Here is a 20,157-nt window from a genome sequence, read left to right on the forward strand (position 1 = left end):
TCCGCTGAATACGTAAACAGGTCTTTTCATTCGTAGTTCTCGAGAAAATGCAGATTTTCATTTTCACAAATGTTTCGTATTTTAATATATTATTTATAATATATTATTTATATAATAGACCTTATATATAATATATTATTTATATAATAGACCTTATATATAATATATTATTTATAATATATTATTTATATAATAGACCTTATATATAATATATTATTTATAATATATTATTATTATTTTATTATATTATGCGGTTACTTTTCACATATTGTTATTCTATGCATCCTTTTAATTAAAATGACTCTTCGATCGGATAAATTATGCGAAATCCTTATTTTACGTAACATCTTTTACGTCTAATGACAACTAAATAAGGATTTTAAATAAACTTAATATTATTACTTACGGGAATTAGCGCGTTTCAAGCATCCTTTCCAATTTAATCATAATTTGAATACTTTTCCTTATTAAAATTATGTGTCATATTACCTATACTTATTATTATTATATTATTGTTATATATTATATATTATTATTATATTATTGTTATATATTATATATTATTATTATATTATTATTATATATTATATATTATTATATTATTATTATTATATATTATTACTATATTATTATTATTTTGTTTCGGAAGATCCGCAGAACAATGCCACGTAAATAATAACTGCATAATCATACTAATCGAAACACAAAACTTCTTTGAAATTGAAAATTGATACCTCCTTAAGAAATCAAATTGTTTAAATTACACATAAGAAGAAGCAACGTTTCCAGATTCGTCTAAGAAACGTCGCAGACAGTAAGAAGCCTAAACATTTATTGACTACTTTTCCGAAACTAAAAAAGACAACTCAAAAGTAACATACCTAACGTTTGAAACGTGAACTTCCCATCCATCGGCCACACGAAATCCTTCTTGTAACTCGGATACTTCAAAAGCAATCGGAATTTGTACAACGTACGTGGCTGCAGCTTATCAACGAAATACATTACTTTGTCCTTCTCCACCCGAGAATTGTTCGCAACCTGCCAGTGCTCGACAGCGACGTCCTTGTACTCTAACGTGTACTTGATCGTCAAATTGACGGTGGGCGACCACGACACGTTCATACTGTTCACGGTAACATCGATCAGCGTCAGATTGTTCGGTTCCGGGAACATCCTCACTTCTTTGTCCGGGCTTTGGCTGTAAACGTCGGGACTTAGGCCCAAGTGGACGGGATACGCGCGAACGAACACCAAATACTCCTGGCCCGGCAGCCATGGCTCCAGCATGGCGAAGAATCGACCGTCGGCCGTCCTCTCGGAACTCTTTACCAGCTGCTCACCCTTTTGCCGTGCTCCGTTTATTAACCGGACCAATCTCCAGTGCACCTCGTACCGAACCGCCTCCGCGTTCAATATCCTCGGCGGCATCCAATAAACGATCGCCAAAGTCGGCGTGAGCGCTTGAATCGTCACGTTCTCGGGTGCCGTTGGCGTCCCGGCTCCGGTTCTCAGGACTATACCGGAGCCGAATTCTAGACCAGTCGATTCTAAGTCGGCGTAATAGTTGCTCAACGCTAAGGTCAGCCTGTACTTCGTGAACGGCTTCAGATCTCTTATCGTGTACTCTTTCTCGTAAGTCTGCAGCCTCGTCTCGTCGCTGTTCTCGCATTTTCCGGGCTCGTTCTCCAGACACTGGGACACGTATATCGTGTACAAACTCGTCGGTAGACTGTATTTCTCGCAACCGATATGGGGAACAGGCTGAGGAAGCCTCACGGTGATGGTGTCTCCGGTTTTGTTGACCTCCTTCACGTTGTAGGACACCGGACGGGGTATCAGGCAGTTCGTTGGCGGATACGGCTGCAACGATTTCCCCAAGGCTTTGATGCTCCTCACGGCTGGCAGGTAATTGTGCAAGATGTTCCCGTCGTCGGGATACTCTTTGTTCATGAAATAAATCTGCCCCTCTTCCAAATTGTACCAGTAGATGTTCTTCTTGTCCACGGTCAGGGATGTCGGCGGCAATCCTCTGTTGAAGTCAGCGCTCACTATCGTGCTGCACGTGCAACCGTTAATGTCAGCGATGTTCAGGTGTCCTTCCAAGGAGATCCAGTACATGACCGGCTTTTGGGACGTGGTGCTGTCGATCGTCATCACGGGGATTACCGATGGTTTATACGGACAGGAGCAGTCTTCCTTGCGATTGAAGAACGGCTGATCCGTCTTCCCGTTTAAATCCGACTGCACGATCACGCCCCTGTCGTTCTTCGTCAGCTCGATCCAGTATAATGATCTATAAGGATAAATGTGCGTGAGCGTTTTGCTGTATCGAGGAACATTTCGAACAGCGAAACTCGACGTTTGTCTCTCGCGTGTTAAATAATGTTAACGAAAATTCGCCCTTAACTCTTTCGGTAGGAGCGCGTTGATTCCGCCGTGACACTGCCACTGTAAGGGGTGCCGAAAATGCGCGCATAACGCAGGGTCGGTCCACTTTTGTGGATTTTCTTAACCCCTTAACGTGCACGCTCGAGTTAACTCGAGCGCGCTGAACTGGCCAAACTGTGCACACTCGAGATAATTCGAGCGGCGTTGTACTTTATGTTGCTATAATTTTTCACACTCGAATGCAATCGAGAATCGAAAATAACAATGTGAAAGCAAAAAAAAACAATCGTTTTATTGATATTTATCATTTACACGGGATTGTAAGCTATAACAAGTATAAAATATATCCTTTTTTCTATACTTATCACTTACGACTTATCTCTTCCTTGTGAACCGCTTTCCGACAGCGTATTCATATTCAGATTCTGATTCGCTCATTTTTCAATATGTATTTTACTAAAATATAATGTAAAATAAAATATAAATAATAATATATGTAAATATAATAATAAATATTGTAAATACTAGAGTATTGTTATTATTTATGTTTTGAAAGTATAAATAAATATTTTTACTGATAATAATGTTTATTCTGAAAAATGGGAATTCGAAAAGAAAGATAAAAAAAGTCGATGCGCGTGTAATATTACAATATTCGACTATTTTCTGCAATGTTATCAAAATCCAAAATTGCAATAAAAATTTTCATTATTTCTGTATTTTTGTCATTTTCTTGCCAAGACAACGTTCTAAATTGTGTTTTTTTTACTCTTTTTTTACATTAAAAAAAATTGATTCTTTTTGGCCGGCCTTTTTAAAAAAAACTGTGCATTAAGGGGTTAAGCGTTAAGTAATGACTGTGCTTAATCCGTTTCTAAATCTTTCTTGAAATGTTTCCTGTAAACATTCTGTAAAGAATGTATAATATAATTATATAATATATATATAATATATATATAATTAAAAAATATAATTAAAAATATATATAATATATATATATATATATATATATATATATATATATATATATATATATATAATTATATATAATATATATATAATTCGGCACTCGTCCATATTGGTCATCAGATGGATGCCGGATATATCCGGCGCTCGTACCGAAAGGGTTAATTCGACCCGTAAAGCATAACAGTTGTAATTACCCTGTGGATGGTAGAATATCAAGATTCAGGATGCGCCTGTTCGAGGCATAAATTACGTCATACTTGAGAAGCCCCGCTTGCCACATCGTCAAGTCCAACTTAACGATTTGATCGCCGTTTTCATTGTAGCCCGACTCTGACCAGTACAAGTTCCTCGCCACCCAATCGACGGTCAAGCTGAGAACGCTGTTGTTCAGTGTTAAGATTTTGGTAGCGTTCGCGCCGTTCAGATCGGCGGCCACCAGCTCCGGCATGTCGTTTATCCAATAGACCTTACTGTCGGCTGCCAGATATGCCAGCTCGACTGCGACGTGCTGCGTCAGAGTGTCGTTCTTTTCTTGATCCAAATCGGAGATCCTCACCTCGTCCGTGGTGGCAACCAGCAACTGCGGCACCGGATTTTCGTAAACGGTCGACACGTTGATTACATTGGAATACGGTCCCGGGCCGATTTTCGTGTGAGCTCGGACACGAAAGTAGTACGTCATGTTCGGTTCCAGATCGTGCACCGTGTACTCCAATTGATCGGAAATAAGCGACTGGTCGCAGAATTGGATCTCAAGATCGTTCCAACATTGGACGGTGTGCCCGACGATCAGGCCGTTTGCGAACTGCGGCGTGTTCCATCTGTGACGGGAGAAGCGGGATTAACTCTTTGGGGCACGGTGGGATTAAAAATGTCCCATGTTTTTCGTGCACGGTAATGCGTGGTGAACGATTTTTAGATCCGCCTTTGAAATATTGCGATAGCTGCATGCGCATTCGTGAACCCATTGTGGCACGGTGGGACTATGTATTTGAGTCCCACCCTATAGTAGCAAATTGAATTGAATTGAATTATTATTTTTTCGTTTTTATATTGTGATCTCTTTGTTAATAAAAATATACCAATTATGTTTAATGAAAAACGCGATAGAATTTCTGTACAACATGGACCTATTTTATTTCCTGAAATTCTGTGCCCTAAGAGAATATTTAGTTTAAAAAAATTCAAGCATCGGAGGATTTGACATTGCTGCTTCATACTTCAAAGATGGTACTATACTAGTTGGTCCTTCGTGATATTTTATCATTGCATTGTGTAACCGATTTAAAAGCAATTTATAAATCTATAATCAATTTGTAACCAATTCGTCTAAATAGGCAACAACGAACACTATTTTTAGAATCAGACGAAGCCGAATTTAATGTTGACTGTACAAAATTATAAATTGACGATGATAACTTGACTGCGGATTTTTATGCAAAATACAAATTGTCTGCATTATTTGCAAGATACAAAACGAACATAGATATTTCTTTCTTTCTTTCTTCTTGTTATGTCTTCTATGGAATATGATTACAATATACGATACATATTTTATAACATTATCGCTTGTTTCTCTCTTTGCAAAACTTCTTACAGGAAAACAAATTCAAAACTGAAGTTGATGTCAACCAAGCACTAGTCGAGTTCTTCGCCTCTAAAAATAAATCATTTTTTGAAAATGGCAAAGTATATTCTATATATATATATAATATATTCTAATATCAAAGTATATTCTAATATTCAAATTCTATATTCTAATATTCAAAGTATATTCTAATATTCAAAGTATATTCTAATATTCAAATTCTATATTCTAATATTCAAATTCTATATTCTAATATTCAAAGTATATTCTACTATTTAAATTCTATATTCTAATATTCAAAGTATATTATAATATTCAAATTCTATATTCTAATATTCAAAGTATATTCTAATATTTAAATTCTATATTCTAATATTCAAAGTATATTATAATATTCAAATTCTATATTCTAATATTCAAAGTATATTCTAATATTCAAAGTATATTATAATATTTAAATTCTATATTCTAATATTCAAAGTATATTATAATATTCAAATTCTATATTCTAATATTCAAAGTATATTCTAATATTCAAATTCTATATTCTAATATTCAAAGTAGATTCTAATATTCAAAGTATATTCTAATATTCAAAGTATATTCTAATATTCAAAGTATATTCTAATATTCAAAGTATATTCTAATATTCAAATTCTATATTCTATTATTCAAATTCTATATTCTAATATTCAAAGTATATTCTAATATTCAAACTCTATATTCTAATATTCAAAGTAGATTCTAATATTGAAATTCAATATTCTAATATTCAAAGTATATTCTAATATTCAAATTCTGTATTCTAATATTCAAAGTATATTCTAATATTCAAAGTCTATATTCTAATATTCAAAGTATATTCTAATATTCAAAGTATATTATAATATTCAAATTCTAGATTCTAATATTCAAACTCTATATTCTAATATTCAAAGTAGATTCTAATATTCAAAGTATATTCTAATATATATATGAAAGTATATTCCACAATAAATATTATTAAATGTATGAAATTTGTGTTATATTTCAATTCAAAAACGGACAGAACTTTCCGGTAGACCTAATATTATTCTTTAACTTGAATATATTGACTTTTCTCAAGATATTGGATCTCTGAAAGCACAAATTTCATTAAAAAGCGTAATGTAATAAAGAAACTGTATCCTGTGCATATATTACTGCGAGTCAAATACTGCGGACGTTCTGATTACTGCGTGTCAAGATTGACACACAAACCATTTTCTTTTAAATGTACACACGCCGGCAAGAAGTCACAAGTAACGATGGAAAGTATATTCCACAATAAATATTATTAAATGTATGAAAATTGTGTTATATTTCAATTCAAGAACGGACAGAACTTTCCGGTAGACCTAATAGTTCGCCACCTGCGGTGGAAATGAATTTCAGGCGTGACAGCAGGCAAGTAAACCGCGTACCTGAATATTGTAAATATATCGACGCTCTCGCTAAGGGGCTCCTTATGGAATTCTATGAACGCCCTCGGATTCGTTGGCTCGCTTGGCACGCTTTCCGGCGATCGCAGTGTCTTCCGCGTGTGATGCGCTGTCTCCCAGTACGTGAACGCTTTCACTGTCACCTCCAGAATAGAATAAGGCAGAATTTGCTCGGAATTGTTGTACGGCATCGATGTCTCCGTCGTTATCTCCGGATTCGAGTTCGTGTTGATGTAGTCCGCGAACTTCACTTCGTAAAACACGGTCCCGTAATTAATGTTGTCCACGGGGTCCCACGATATATTGAAGTTCCTCCAGGTACCCTCTACTCTAATACTGTTGCAGTTGACCGCCTTTGGTAAAACAACGACCGTGTCCGACGCAAGATCGTTCGGGTAACGATGAAGCGCCGGATCCATGACCGCCACCATATGGAGACCCGACAGGGTGATGCCGTTTATCACGGCGGTATTCTGGCCGGATAAGTCGCCTATCACCGCGTTACGATCGTCCTGAAGCCACAGTAGATGCTCCGAGAAATAGCAAAGTGGTCCTTGCATGTTCGGGTGTTGCAGAGCCGAGACCTAACAACATTCGAGATTTATATCGGAAAAATCGAGACTACTACATTTAAATGTAATTTGCAATTGTTCGGTTGTGACGTTGATTTATAAAAGAAAAATAAAGAAAGAAAGAAGTTCGAACGTCGATAGTAACCTTCTCGGGCACTATTTTATGGCTCATAGGAATCCTCTCCGATGTTGGCGCACGGTATACGATCGATCCGCTCTCGTAACTTCGAACGATCCAATAAACGTATCTGTTCTCGGTATCCAGCGTTAAACCCATTACTTGTTTACCATTGAATATCTCGTCCGAATGGTAGTATCGTCGGTCTTGGCCGTTCAGTCGGGCAACTTCTACGGCGTGGCCCGTAGACCAGTACAAGTACGCCTCCAACGAGTCGATCATTAGCTCCTTAACGATAGCCAGAATCGACATTGGCTCTTGGTGCGATCCGTTTAAATTTGCCCTCGTTATCTAGAGAAGTAACAAAAAGAACAAACTGTAATTCGATCCGAGCAAACGCCACGATCTATTGGGTTGGCAACGAAGTATAATTGCAGATTCATTAATTTAACCTCGAGGTAGACTATTTTGATATTCTACTAATGAAATTTTTGAAATATAAATGCATGAAATCCGCGGTTCATTCATGAGTATCTCGAAAAAGGAAAGCAGTTGTACTTTCGTGTAGACTCTTACTCAGGAGGGACAGGCTCTTTCGTAAGCAGACCTGAGCACCTTTAAAATGACATTATTTAGAATACGAAATTTTTAATATTATAACAATGTTATTTGAAATTTTATTCCAAAACCATTTGACAATGTTATTTGACAAAACTTGTCAATGCTTATCTAACATATTATTGAAATGTTATTTGAAATTTTATTCCAAAACCATTTGACAATGTTATTTGACAAAACTTGTCAATGCTTATCTAACATATTATTGAAATGTTATTTGAAATTTTATTCCAAAACCATTTGACAATGTTATTTGACAAAACTTGTCAATGCTTATCTAACATATTATTGAAATAACATTTCAATAATATTTGAAATAACATTTCAATAATATTTAAAATAATATTTTAATAATATTTCAGATAATACTTCAATTAACATGTCAATAACAGCGAAAATACTAGAAGACTTGACTAATACTGGTTCTTTACCCTCAACCTATTAAAATCATTAAGAGAAGAAATATAGTTTTATTGGATCTCTGTATCTTTTAATTGATGCACATAATTTTGATTTTGCACAAGACTCTGCAAACCAGTAATTACAAATCAAATTCAAATGAAAATCATTGATTTATCCTCAAGTACCAAACGAATATTCAGTGTTGTATTGGGTTGGCAACAAAGTAATTGCCGATTTCAGTTATAGACGTCTCTCACTCCCACTTTTATGGTATCCGTAAATGTTATATTATAAAATTATTATTATATGTATCGTAAAAAGCAGTTGTTGAAATTTCATTCCCAACAACTCGTGTCAAATGATCATTAATGTGAGAAGTTTCACAAATTGGAAACCTCATCTCGGCAGTTGAGGATTCAGAAACTGTAGTTAAAGCAATTTTGAAATATTGATGACATTATACGTACAAGAAGAAAGTTCCGTTAAAGTTTCATTCAGCTATCGTACTTGGCAATCGCATTTTCTAGCCTGAACAGCGACGCTTATTATTGGGTTGGCAACTAAGTAATCGCCGATTTCAGTTATAGCTGTCTCTCACTCCCATTTTTATGATATCCGTAAATGTTATATTATAAAATTATTATTATTATTATGTCATTTTTTATTATCCGTGAATGTTAGCAACTCGACAAATTGAATGCAGCGGTCAAGGAAAAGCGACCAGAATTGGTCGATCGTAAAGGTCAATCGAACGATCCAAGGTTTCAACCTCAAACCTATGTAATACTAAACACTAAAGTTTCAAAGTAGTTTATAACATTTTCAAAGTAGATAAAGTAAAAATTATCTGTATATGCACAAATATATCGAATCAATATTTCACTGGATTTATAACTGTTTCTTTTTTTTGGAATAGAAAAGTTCAAAGTCGAAAAACAACATCAGTACCAATTGAAAATTTTAACGGTTTCATACAAACCCTGATAAGGTTTTAGGGTGCGTATTGCATCACCTCCTTATTGTAGTCCTGATTTTCTTTTTAATATTCGGTTGGCAACTAAGTAATTGCCGATTTCAGTTATAGACGTCTCTCACTCCCATTTTTATGATATCCGTAAATGTTATATTATAAAATTATTATTATTATTATTATTATGTTATTTTCTATTATCCGTGAATGTTAGCAACTGGACAAATTGAATGCAGCGGTCAAGGAAAAGCGACCAGAATTGGTCGATCGTAAAGGTGTCATTTTCCAGCAGGACAATGCTAGGCCGCACACGTCTTTGTCCGCTCGGCAAAAATTGATGGATATTGGTTGGGAATCGATGTTACACCCACCATATAGCCCTGATCTCGCGCCATCGGATCACCACTTATTTCGATCCCTGGACAACTCCCTTCGCGGTAAAACTTTTAACGACGATGACGCTGTAAAATCTCACTTAACTCAGTTTTCGGCCGAAAAGGATCAGACTTTCTACGAGCGTGGAATTTTCAAGTTGTCAGAGCGATGGCAAAAGGTCATCGAACAAAATGGAAAATACATTACAGATTGAACTTCGTTCCAAGTAAAAAGAAATTTGTTATTTCATTGAACAAATCGGCAATTACGTAGTTGCCAACGCAATAGTACCGTTGAATCATCGTTTTGCTTACGATTTGCTGTTTAGGATTGGCCCAGTACAATTTCCTCGATATCCAATCGACGGCGACGCTTCCCACCGAATGAATGTTCATCTTTGTTTTCCGATGGCTGGTGATGTTGTATCGATACAGGGCGGTGTTGTTGCCCACGATGTAGAGAACGTCCTTGTACCAGCTCACGTCGACGATGTGGTAATCGGTCTCCGCTTCCTTGAGGCTCGCCTTGTAGATCAGGGTGTCGATGTTCTCGCCGGTTACGTCGCTCCTCAGCAAGCCCTCGTTCGCCGACCAGAGAATAGACGCGTGCGAACCGTCCCTATGAAAACGACCGGTTCGAAATTGAAGAGAAACGCCGATAAAAATAACCGATCACGGATAAAAGTATGTTTACTGTTACGAAATTGTAATGCAAAGAATACCGTAACGTTCGGCCTCTAAACTCGGTGGACCACGGTCCTCTACCAGCGCTCGTGTAAGCGGCCGCTTTGATCGAATACTCCGATTTCTCGCGTAGATCGTGCACGGTATGAGACGAGCCGGCGATATCCTTCTGATGTATCGTCTCCCCGGTAGACTCGTCTTTGATCTCGAGTTCGTACGACCAATTCTGCCAGGCACCCTTACCTTGGCCACCCAACAGATGGGGCGCCTGCCAAGAAACTTTCGCTCTTTCCACTCCTAGAACTGCCTGCACTCCCGTAGGAGGGTTCACCGGGACAGGAACAGGCTGGCTCGCGTCCATAAGTACATTGACGCTGACGAATGAACCGTTCGACCTGAAACCGACATTCGTTATTGAGCGATCCGGCACGAGCAGACTACAGTATATTCTCTCTAATTGACGCTCGGATTGTACAGAAAAATGGACGATTTGGAGGAGAGGAGATACGATTATAAATATTGGTACAAAATAATTATTATAAATTATATATATATATATATTATATATTATATTATTATTATTATATTATATATTATATATATTATTTAATATATAATTATATATGTAATAATAATAATAATATAATATATAATATAATAATATAATAATAATTATATATATTATTTAATAATATTATATTATATATTATTATATTATTATATTATATATAAAATATATTTATATTATATAAAATTATATATTTATAAGATCGTAAAATGACCTTGCGGCTCGTTTTTATACTTACCGATTGTCAACAGGTATAAAAACGGGCCGCAATGCTCGAATAATCTAGTCTTTCAAAATTCTCTATTTTTGTGCACAATCTGAGCGTCGATTAGGGAGAATTTGCTGTACTTTGCATCCAGGATGCGCGCAGCGTCTCAACGGGGACAGTCACCTGTCAGGATAAGCATTATGGAAGTATCTGTTCTGCCCGGAATGATATCCCTCGATCAAAACTTGCTCCCCGTTTGTCCAATAAAACAGGCCGTTCGCCATGGCCAAGGAGACGACGTTCTTAAACTTTGGTTGCTGCGTGTTCTTCCGCAGGTTTATAACTTCACGGCCGTCCAAGGAAACCGACAGGATTGTGTTCTGAATGTGGTGTGGCACCAGCAAGCGAAAGTTCGTGTGGTCGACAGTGAACGCGCCTAAGTTTGTATCGTCCACGATCAAATACGGTTGAACCTGTAGCCGATAAAGGGGGATATATACGATATTGGGGGATGTACGATAATATCTGATACGATCTTATCAGAGTAGCAGTTTGCAAAATAATTCTTCGTGCGAGTTTACTGTATAATTCTGCCGTTTATGCTGTAAACCAGGGGTGTCAAACTCGCGGCCCGCGGGCCGCATGCGGCCCAAGATGAACATCTTTACGAGAGATGTCAAGTATCAGGACGTAAACAATAATGTAACTTTATATATGTTTATTACAATGTGCTGGTCAAAATAAAAATATTTGTTTCTATGAACATTGATTTCTTTTTTTGCGGCCCACCTAAAGTTAAGCATTGTTTACTTGGCCCAAGTTATATAGCTTTTGAGTTTGACACCCCTGTTGTAAACGGAACGCTTCTCCGAAACTGTTTTGTTATTCGCATGTTTCATATACACTCGTACACGAAAGTATTCGAACGCTCACGTTTCGTCGTAGATTTCGCGGTTCTAATTCTGCGTGTTCCAAGAAAGAAAGCCATTTTGTTAGCAAGAAAAATAAGATTGTACGTTTAATATTCGCCGAAAAATTTATTTATGAAAATAATTCATTCTGGGACAAAGTATTGTTCTCTGACGAGAGTGAATTTAACGTTTTTGGTAGCGATGGAAGTAAAAGTGTTCGGAGGAAAAAGACCACAGAATTAGAACCGCAAAATCTACGACTGACTATAAAACATAATGATGTATCTGTATTAGTTTGGGGCTGCATGGCATCTGGTGGAGTGGGAAACCTTGTGTTCATCGATGAGATAATGGATAAAACGAAATACTTAAAAATCTTGCAGGAAAATTTCAAAAGCAGTGTATCAAAATTGAATTTACCTAGCGATTATTGGTTTCGGTCTGACAATGATCCGAAAGCATACCGCTAAAATAGTCAGAGATGATATTTTTCTATTCACGATTAGGTGTAAAGAAATTTAACCCTTTGCACTCGAAGCTATTTCAATTATATTTTAAACATATTTTCTGATCTACGGTGCTTCTATTTTATATGATTTATTGCGATTTATGCACATGAAAGCTTATTGGCAAGTACAAAACTTGCAATGTTAACCCTTTGCACTCGAATTACGACTCTCTCGGGGGCCATTAAAAATTGTTACACCATTTTTGAAAATAATTGTAACAGTATCAGATTCGTTTGTGCTCGAAATACTGTTAAAATTGCGATTATTGTACTTGCCAATAGGCGCAATTTTGTACGCACGAATCGCAATAAATCGTATAAAACGGAAATACCCTAAATTGGAAAATATCTTTCGAATTTCGAATTAAACTAGTTTCGACCGCAAAGGGTTAACAGTCTTTTAAATATAAACGAGTCTGATACTATTACTATAGAATACTATACAATTACTTCGAAAAATGGTATAGCAATTTTTAGTGGTAGCAATATCTAGTATTTTGAAGTCACGTATCAATTTCTCTTGCTTTCCTAATTTCATTGTACTTTCGGCTAGAATGTGGCGATAGTCAAAGAATGGGTATTATATAACGTTCCACACGTGGTGCCACATCCACCGCAAAGTCCCGATTTAAACCCCATTGAACATTTATGGGATGAAGTAGAAAGACGATTAAGAAATACGGTTATTACTTCGAAAGAAGCGTTAAAACGAAATATTATCGAAATATGGCAATCGATAGATGCAAATGTTACTTCTAAGTTGGTCCACTCAATGGAAAACAGACTTAGGGCTGTTATAAAAGCAAAAGGTGGATCGACTTCCTATTAAAACCTTTAATCGTTCAATTTAAATAACCATTAATTGTTTCGTTCGAATACTTTTGCGAGCCATTTCTGGTACGTGTTTACAATAAATGTACCGTAAAAACGCTATATATTGTTGAATTATTTTCTAATTTTGCTTACGCAGTCTTAAGTCCCATCCCTTGTTATATGTGTCATATTATATCAAATGCTTCAGTTTGACACATATATTTTATCAATTGAATGTTAGAAACGCATAAGCTTTCGAATACTTTCGTGTATGAGTGTAAGTATTACTGTTAGATGATCGTCGATTCTTCAACAACAGAATGAGGAGGCTCCCGAAATATAAAGGCTCCCGAAATATAAAAATAAATAGCTTGTTCCGGCGATGCGAACGTACCTCGTGCTTTACTCCGTTACTTATGTCAGCCAAGTCCAATCGGTATAAACCGCCTCTCGTCACCCAAAACAGGTATCCGTTGTAGGGGTCGACTTCAATGTGCGTGGGTTTCGTCAGGAAACCCGCCACCGCGACCGTCAACCCTCTTCCATCCAAGTTGCATCTCGCTATCTGCCAAACTGTGGTCGCGTGTTTCACCTCGCCCAAAATGTACAGGTGAAGGTTCAACCAATCCACGGACAGGCTCAACGGCTTAAAGTTTGCCTGGCTGGGACTGAGTATCACCGTCGGTTTCGTGCGTTTCACGATGGACGTTCGGTACACGTATCCCAGGGAGTCGGAGACGAACAGCTGCGCGGAAGCCACGTGAATCGCGACACCGTGAATGGTGCTTGTGTTTTCGTAAATCACGCTAGGATCGTCCAGCATATCGGCGTCTTGTTTCATGACCACGTGTTGCCCGCCAAGAATCAGTATGGGTTGCTGCGTATCTTTCACTAATTGATCGGAATGATTCGGTTAAAAATTCGCTTGTTCATTTTTACACTGACAAGGGAACGTGTCGAATGTAACGAATTCGAAAAGTACGAATTTTCCAGAATAGGATAGCGGTGCCGTTTACTGCAGGGTGACCAATTGCTGCGCCTTTCTTATATATTATAATATTTCTATAATATATAATATTTCTATAATATATAATATAATATAATATAATATAATATAATATAATATAATATAATATAATATAATATAATATAATATAATATAATATAATATAATATAATATAATATAATATAATATAATACAATATAATATAATATAATATAATATAATATAATATAATATAATATAATATAATATAATATAATATAATATAATATAATATAATATAATATAATATAATATAATATAATATAATATAATATAATATAATATAATATAATATAATATATAATATAATATAATATAATATATAATATAATATAATATTTCTATATTCTATAATATATCTTATAATATTTCTTTTCTGGCACAATTATCTTTTTATGTATCGAATAATGTTAATTTTTCTTTTATTCTCATATTTCTTATACGAACAAACGTGTGAACAACTTCTTGTCAATGTTTTATCAAGATTGACGGATGTTATTTACAGTACAGTCCCTTGTCAGTGTGCAAAAGTATAGATCACATGAAAATTTTGAAACATACCAGCCAGTTCTTTAGTGGTCGCGATATAGATGATCGCAGGAGGACCTTCGCCAACGCCGTTCCTCATAGTGACGCTTATGGAGTAATTCTTATTGGGCTCGAGATTTTGGAACATGTAATGATCCGTATTCTCCGACGCTGGTATGTCCTATCGAATCGTAAAGCCGGTTAAAGAAAATGTTTGCGCATTGATCCCTGTCGATCCCTTGTTAGGATATCAGTATGCGAGAAGGGAAAAAACGCCATGCCAGAAACATATGTTGTCGAAGATCTGGTTCTTGCAAGTGAAAAAGCAAGTGTCGGCATTGTGGCATTATAAATTGCAACGTGGATAGAGAGATTAGCGACAGTCGAGTAAGAATTACAGAAAGCAACGTAGTTGTTAGTTTTAGCACGAATTTGATTATCGAGTATACCGCAGGCGAAATATTAGCAATATATAATATTAGAAATATTAGCAGTCCCTGAAATATGGAAGCTTGTATGTATACAGGGTGTCCCAAAAATGTCTCGCAATCCGGAAATGGCGGGTTCCTCGGATCATTCGAAGCAACTTTTTCCTTTACAAAAATGTTCTCCGAGGCACCGTTAACGAGTTATTAACGAAAAACAGCGACCAATAAGAATCGAGTACGACTGACGCGAGGCGGCGCAGCCAACCAGCGCGCGAAGCCCAGTTCCGCTCATTGGCTCGGTCGCCTCGCGCCAGCCGAGCTCGCCTCTCATTGGTCACTGTTTTTCGTTAATAACTCGTTAACGGTGCCTCGGAGAAAATTGTTGTAAAGGAAAAAGTTGCTTCGAATGACCCGAGGAACCCGCCACTTTCGGATTGCGAGACATTTTTGGGACACCCTGTGTATTTTGGGATGCAGCGTCTTTGTTCAACAATGGTAACGCGTGGACTGCGAATGTCATGCATTTGTGCGAAATACAGTTTAAAGTTTCAAAGAATGGATGCGGGTGAACTTTATAAAGTTGGGGACAAAATTAAGGAAAAAATGTTTTCACCGAAAGAATCGTTAATTATTTATAAGTCACTCAGTGATAATATAATATCAACGTCGTCCGAGTTTAACTGTATTAAAAATGACGTTTTACAGCTGAAGTTTTGCGATGAACGTTTTTATTCGCCTTAATACCATTTTTCAATTCTATAAAATCTGCTCGTAGATTAAGCTTTCAAAGTCGACAATAATCGAATGTTCGAAGTTTTAATAATGTTGCATCCTCTAAATTTAATATCGCTATTACCAGGTTGCAAATGTTATAGAACTTTCAATTTCTAAACACAATTATCCGGATATCGATATTAATGATTTTCTTCATCAAAACTTCAAATGTATTCATAGACTTGTCAAAATTATCAATAATTTCACTACACATATTAGGTCTACCGGAAAGTTCTGTCCGTTTGAGAAATGAAAGGAAATAATAGATTTTTCATCAATTTAGTAATATTATAAATTTAGTAATATATATAAGTAAAGACAATTATCCGGATATCGATATTAATGATTTTCTTTATCAAAATTCCAAGTATAATATATTCATAGACTCCTCAAAATTGTCAACAATTTCATTACACATATTAGGTCTACCGTCTGTCCGTTTGAGAAATGAAAGGAAATAATCGATTTTTCATAAATTTAGTAATATTTATTGTACAATATAATTTCCGTCGTTACTTATGACTTTTTGCCAGCGTGATGGCAATTTGTGAGCAACATTTTTCAAAAATACACGCCTCAAATGAACAGGTGCATACCTATCGAAATTTGCAATGACATTATCAGACAGAACTTCCCGGTAGACCTAATATAATTAATTACATTAGGGTTATAAAAATTACGGTTACTTTCATCCGGATCCAGCCATTGCGGGACAAACAAAAACGGACACACCGAACATTGTATTTCGCAGAAAAAGATTCGCAATCCAACAACGCGCAAGCAAAGAAAGTATTAATTCTCCCTTGGATTTCCGCGTTTCCTCTATATCGAATCATCCCTTTCGTGGAAGGAGAGCGATCTTGCAGAACCAGTTGGTGTTTCGAAGCGCTACTTGCTACGAAAGTTAAAGAAGAACAGGAAAAGACGAACGTCTGCGACGACGATTAGCTTAGACAGAGTAGAATCGAGACGTTGAGAACGTGACGGCTTAGCGATTATGCAACTCAGAACACAAACGATAGTATACATATATTAATGTCACTTGATGTGTCAAGTTCTGGCGTGGCGTGTACCTTAAGCTGGGAGTGGTCAGCCCCTTGCAGACGCAGGACATAAGACAAAAGTGGCCCATTCGGGAAAGGGCCCGGTTCCCAAGACACAGAGACGCGGCAGCTGTCAACCACCGCCGCCCTTACAATTACCGGTGCTGAGGTCGGGAGACCGGCCGCCAGCGTTCGTATCACGACGCTCGCAGCGGAGACGATCGGCTCCGGATTGTGTTGCGACGACTTCAACAGTAATGCTACGCGAAACTGCAAAACAACCCCGAGAACATAGGTCAGACTTTATTCCCCGCTAAACACTATCGTTATTCAGCGTTATTCGGATTTATGAAATTGGTCCAAACTACGGGTCTTGCACTACAAATTCTCATCCTCCCGCTGATCATATTCACCTTTCTTCGAGCGGCCCCCGGAAGCGTGCGATCTAGGTGGTCAGAAAAGGCACATTTTTATCATTTCCATCGTTATCATTTCTCCGACGGTGAACCTAATCGAAGCTGATCTTTCAAGGTTTTAATTTTATGCAGAAACATGCGTCGATCGATCCTTCGAATTTGGAATTTCTAACGGGACACTGATAATCGTTCTGTTGCAATTATTGCTTCCACAAATTGTCATAATTATTATTATATTATATATAATATTATTATATTATTATATTATTATTATTATATAATTATTATCATTATAATGAAATAATAATGGCAGGAGAAACATTATAGATGAAATTATGTTTACCTAAGTAAATAATAATATATTATTATATTATTATATTATTATTATTATACAATTATTGTCATTATAATGAAATAATAATGGCAGGAGAAACATTATAGATGAAATTATGTTTACCTAAGTAAATAATAATATATTATTATATTATTATATTATATATAATATTATTATATTATTATTATTATACAATTATTGTCATTATAATGAAATAATAATGGCAGGAGAAACATTATAGATGAAATTATGTTTACCTAAGTAAATAATAATATATTATTATATTATTATATTATATATAATATTATTATATTATTATTATTATACAATTATTGTCATTATAATGAAATAATAATGGCAGGAGAAACATTATAGATGAAATTATGTTTACCTAAGTAAATAATAATATATTATTATATTATTATATTATTATTATTATACAATTATTGTCATTATAATGAAATAATAATGGCAGGAGAAACATTATAGATAAAATTATGTTTACCTAAGTAAATAATAATATATTATTATATTATTATATTATATATAATATTATAATATTATTATTATTATATAATTATTATCATTATAATGAAATAATAATGACAGGAGAAACATTATAGATGAAATTATGTTTACCTAAGTAAATAATAATATATTATTATATTATTATATTATATATAATATTATAATATTATTATTATTATATAATTATTATCATTATAATGAAATAATAATGGCAGGAGAAACATTATAGATGAAATTATGTTTACCTAAGTAAATAATAATATATTATTATATTATTATATTATATATAATATTATAATATTATTATTATTATACAATTATTGTCATTATAATGAAATAATAATGGCAGGAGAAACATTATAGACGAAATTATGTTTACCTAAGTAAATAAGTATTTTATATTCACTGTTACGTAAATAAATAAAATTTTAAATTTGCAATATTTTTACGTTGGAACTTTATCTTGGTTTAAAACTAGATAACGAAGGGTGAACTTGGAATGCAAAACCAGTGTTAAATCAAATTCAATATATGGGCTCTGTTACACTGAATTCCGTCGAAATCCACTCAATGAAACGACAAAATTTCAATCGATGTATTTGCAATGTGCTCGTTTTATACAAATCTGTTCTGAACCCTGTAATTAATACCGGCAGATTTTCAGAGCGTATTAAGAAATTTTACATTAGAACGAATCGAATCTTTCGCAAGTAATATTCACGATTCTTCACAAGTAATCGTAGAAGTCAAGGGTGTCTCGTGAGACGAGACTCTTCTTACGTTAACTTATCGAATGCACTTGAATTATCGTAGTAATTGTTATGCAACGATTTCTCTCGTATCGATTATAACAGTAATGGTTCGAAGAGCGTCGATGAACTTACTCTGTATTTCGTGTACGGTTGCAAGTTTTCCACCAGAATCTGATCGTCTTCGCCCCACGATTGGTTCCTACAGTACTGCCATGTCTCGGCCAGCTCCTCGTATCTCCATTGCACCAAGTACGAGATGCCTCCGCCGCGTCTTTCGATGTCTATTCCTTTCCACTCGAGGCGCAGGGAGGTCGCAGTCAAGGAGTCCGCTACCAGCGCTGGCGCCGGTGGAATGCCTATTTCCGCTAACAGTTCACATGGTCGTGAGATTCATGCAAATAATATCATCGTTGGACTGCGAGTATCGTGCCATTTATGACAAGACTAAATAGATTGATTAGCTGACGGATTTTTGCCAGGGATTGTATTAGTTTGTCAAGTATGAAATGGAGCAAACATCATGTTATTTATTTCAATCGCACACAACCTCATTTAGACGCCGTATTTTGGCATGATTTGTTTCTCGCGTGAAAGGTGCATCTTTTCCTCTTTCTAACTCATATTTCAGTTTGAACAAATTTGCAATAGTTTTTTTGTATAGGCGATTAAGTGAGACCATGGAAATCAGCGAAATTTGTGCGTTGATGAAGTACGAGTTCCACCGTGGAGCCACAACACGGCAGGCAGTCGCCGATATCAATGGTGTGTTCGGCATTCAAGTGGCTACAAACGCGACTGTAGCTCGTTGGTTTAAAAAATTCCGTTCGGGAGATTTCGACCTGTCTAATGAACCACGTGGTCGACCCAAGACTCGGGTGGATAACGTCGTCCTGAAAGCCACTGCGGAAGCGAATCCCAGCCAAAGTGCACGTGAATTATCATTAATGTACAATGTATCGAAGCAAACAATCTTGACTCATTTGGCAGAAATCGGTAAAGTGAAAAAGCTGGACAAGTGGATACCGCATGAATTGACCGATGACTCGAATCCTCCTGCACGACGACGCTCGACCACGTGCCGCACGAATGACCGTGTCAAAGCTACAGGAGTTGAAGTTGGAAACTCTCCGCCACCCACCGTACTCGCCAGACCC

General features: G+C 35.9%; 1 protein-coding gene across 3 annotated transcripts in view; it reads right to left on the reverse strand.

Annotated features, from left to right (window-relative positions):
* sev (receptor protein-tyrosine kinase sevenless) overlaps window positions 1-20,157 on the reverse strand; it is a 65,045-nt gene that overhangs the window by 4,983 nt on the left and 39,905 nt on the right. For 2 of the 3 annotated variants that reach the window (XM_033484159.2, XM_033484158.2), the window contains exons 5-15: window positions 19,136-19,368; window positions 17,004-17,243; window positions 14,762-14,909; window positions 13,549-14,045; window positions 11,106-11,395; window positions 10,185-10,541; window positions 9,778-10,081; window positions 7,126-7,449; window positions 6,391-6,992; window positions 3,555-4,181; window positions 882-2,296 (exon numbers count right to left, since the gene is read on the reverse strand). In XM_033484159.2, the coding sequence (XP_033340050.1) occupies window positions 882-2,296; window positions 3,555-4,181; window positions 6,391-6,992; window positions 7,126-7,449; window positions 9,778-10,081; window positions 10,185-10,541; window positions 11,106-11,395; window positions 13,549-14,045; window positions 14,762-14,909; window positions 17,004-17,243; window positions 19,136-19,368 (5,037 nt within the window). The remainder of the gene's footprint in view (window positions 1-881; window positions 2,297-3,554; window positions 4,182-6,390; window positions 6,993-7,125; window positions 7,450-9,777; window positions 10,082-10,184; window positions 10,542-11,105; window positions 11,396-13,548; window positions 14,046-14,761; window positions 14,910-17,003; window positions 17,244-19,135; window positions 19,369-20,157) is intronic. The other variant, XM_033484160.2, reaches the window with a different exon arrangement.

The sequence above is a fragment of the Megalopta genalis genome, chromosome 18, assembly GCF_051020955.1.
Source record: "Megalopta genalis isolate 19385.01 chromosome 18, iyMegGena1_principal, whole genome shotgun sequence".
Classification (NCBI taxonomy): Eukaryota; Metazoa; Arthropoda; class Insecta; order Hymenoptera; family Halictidae; genus Megalopta; species Megalopta genalis.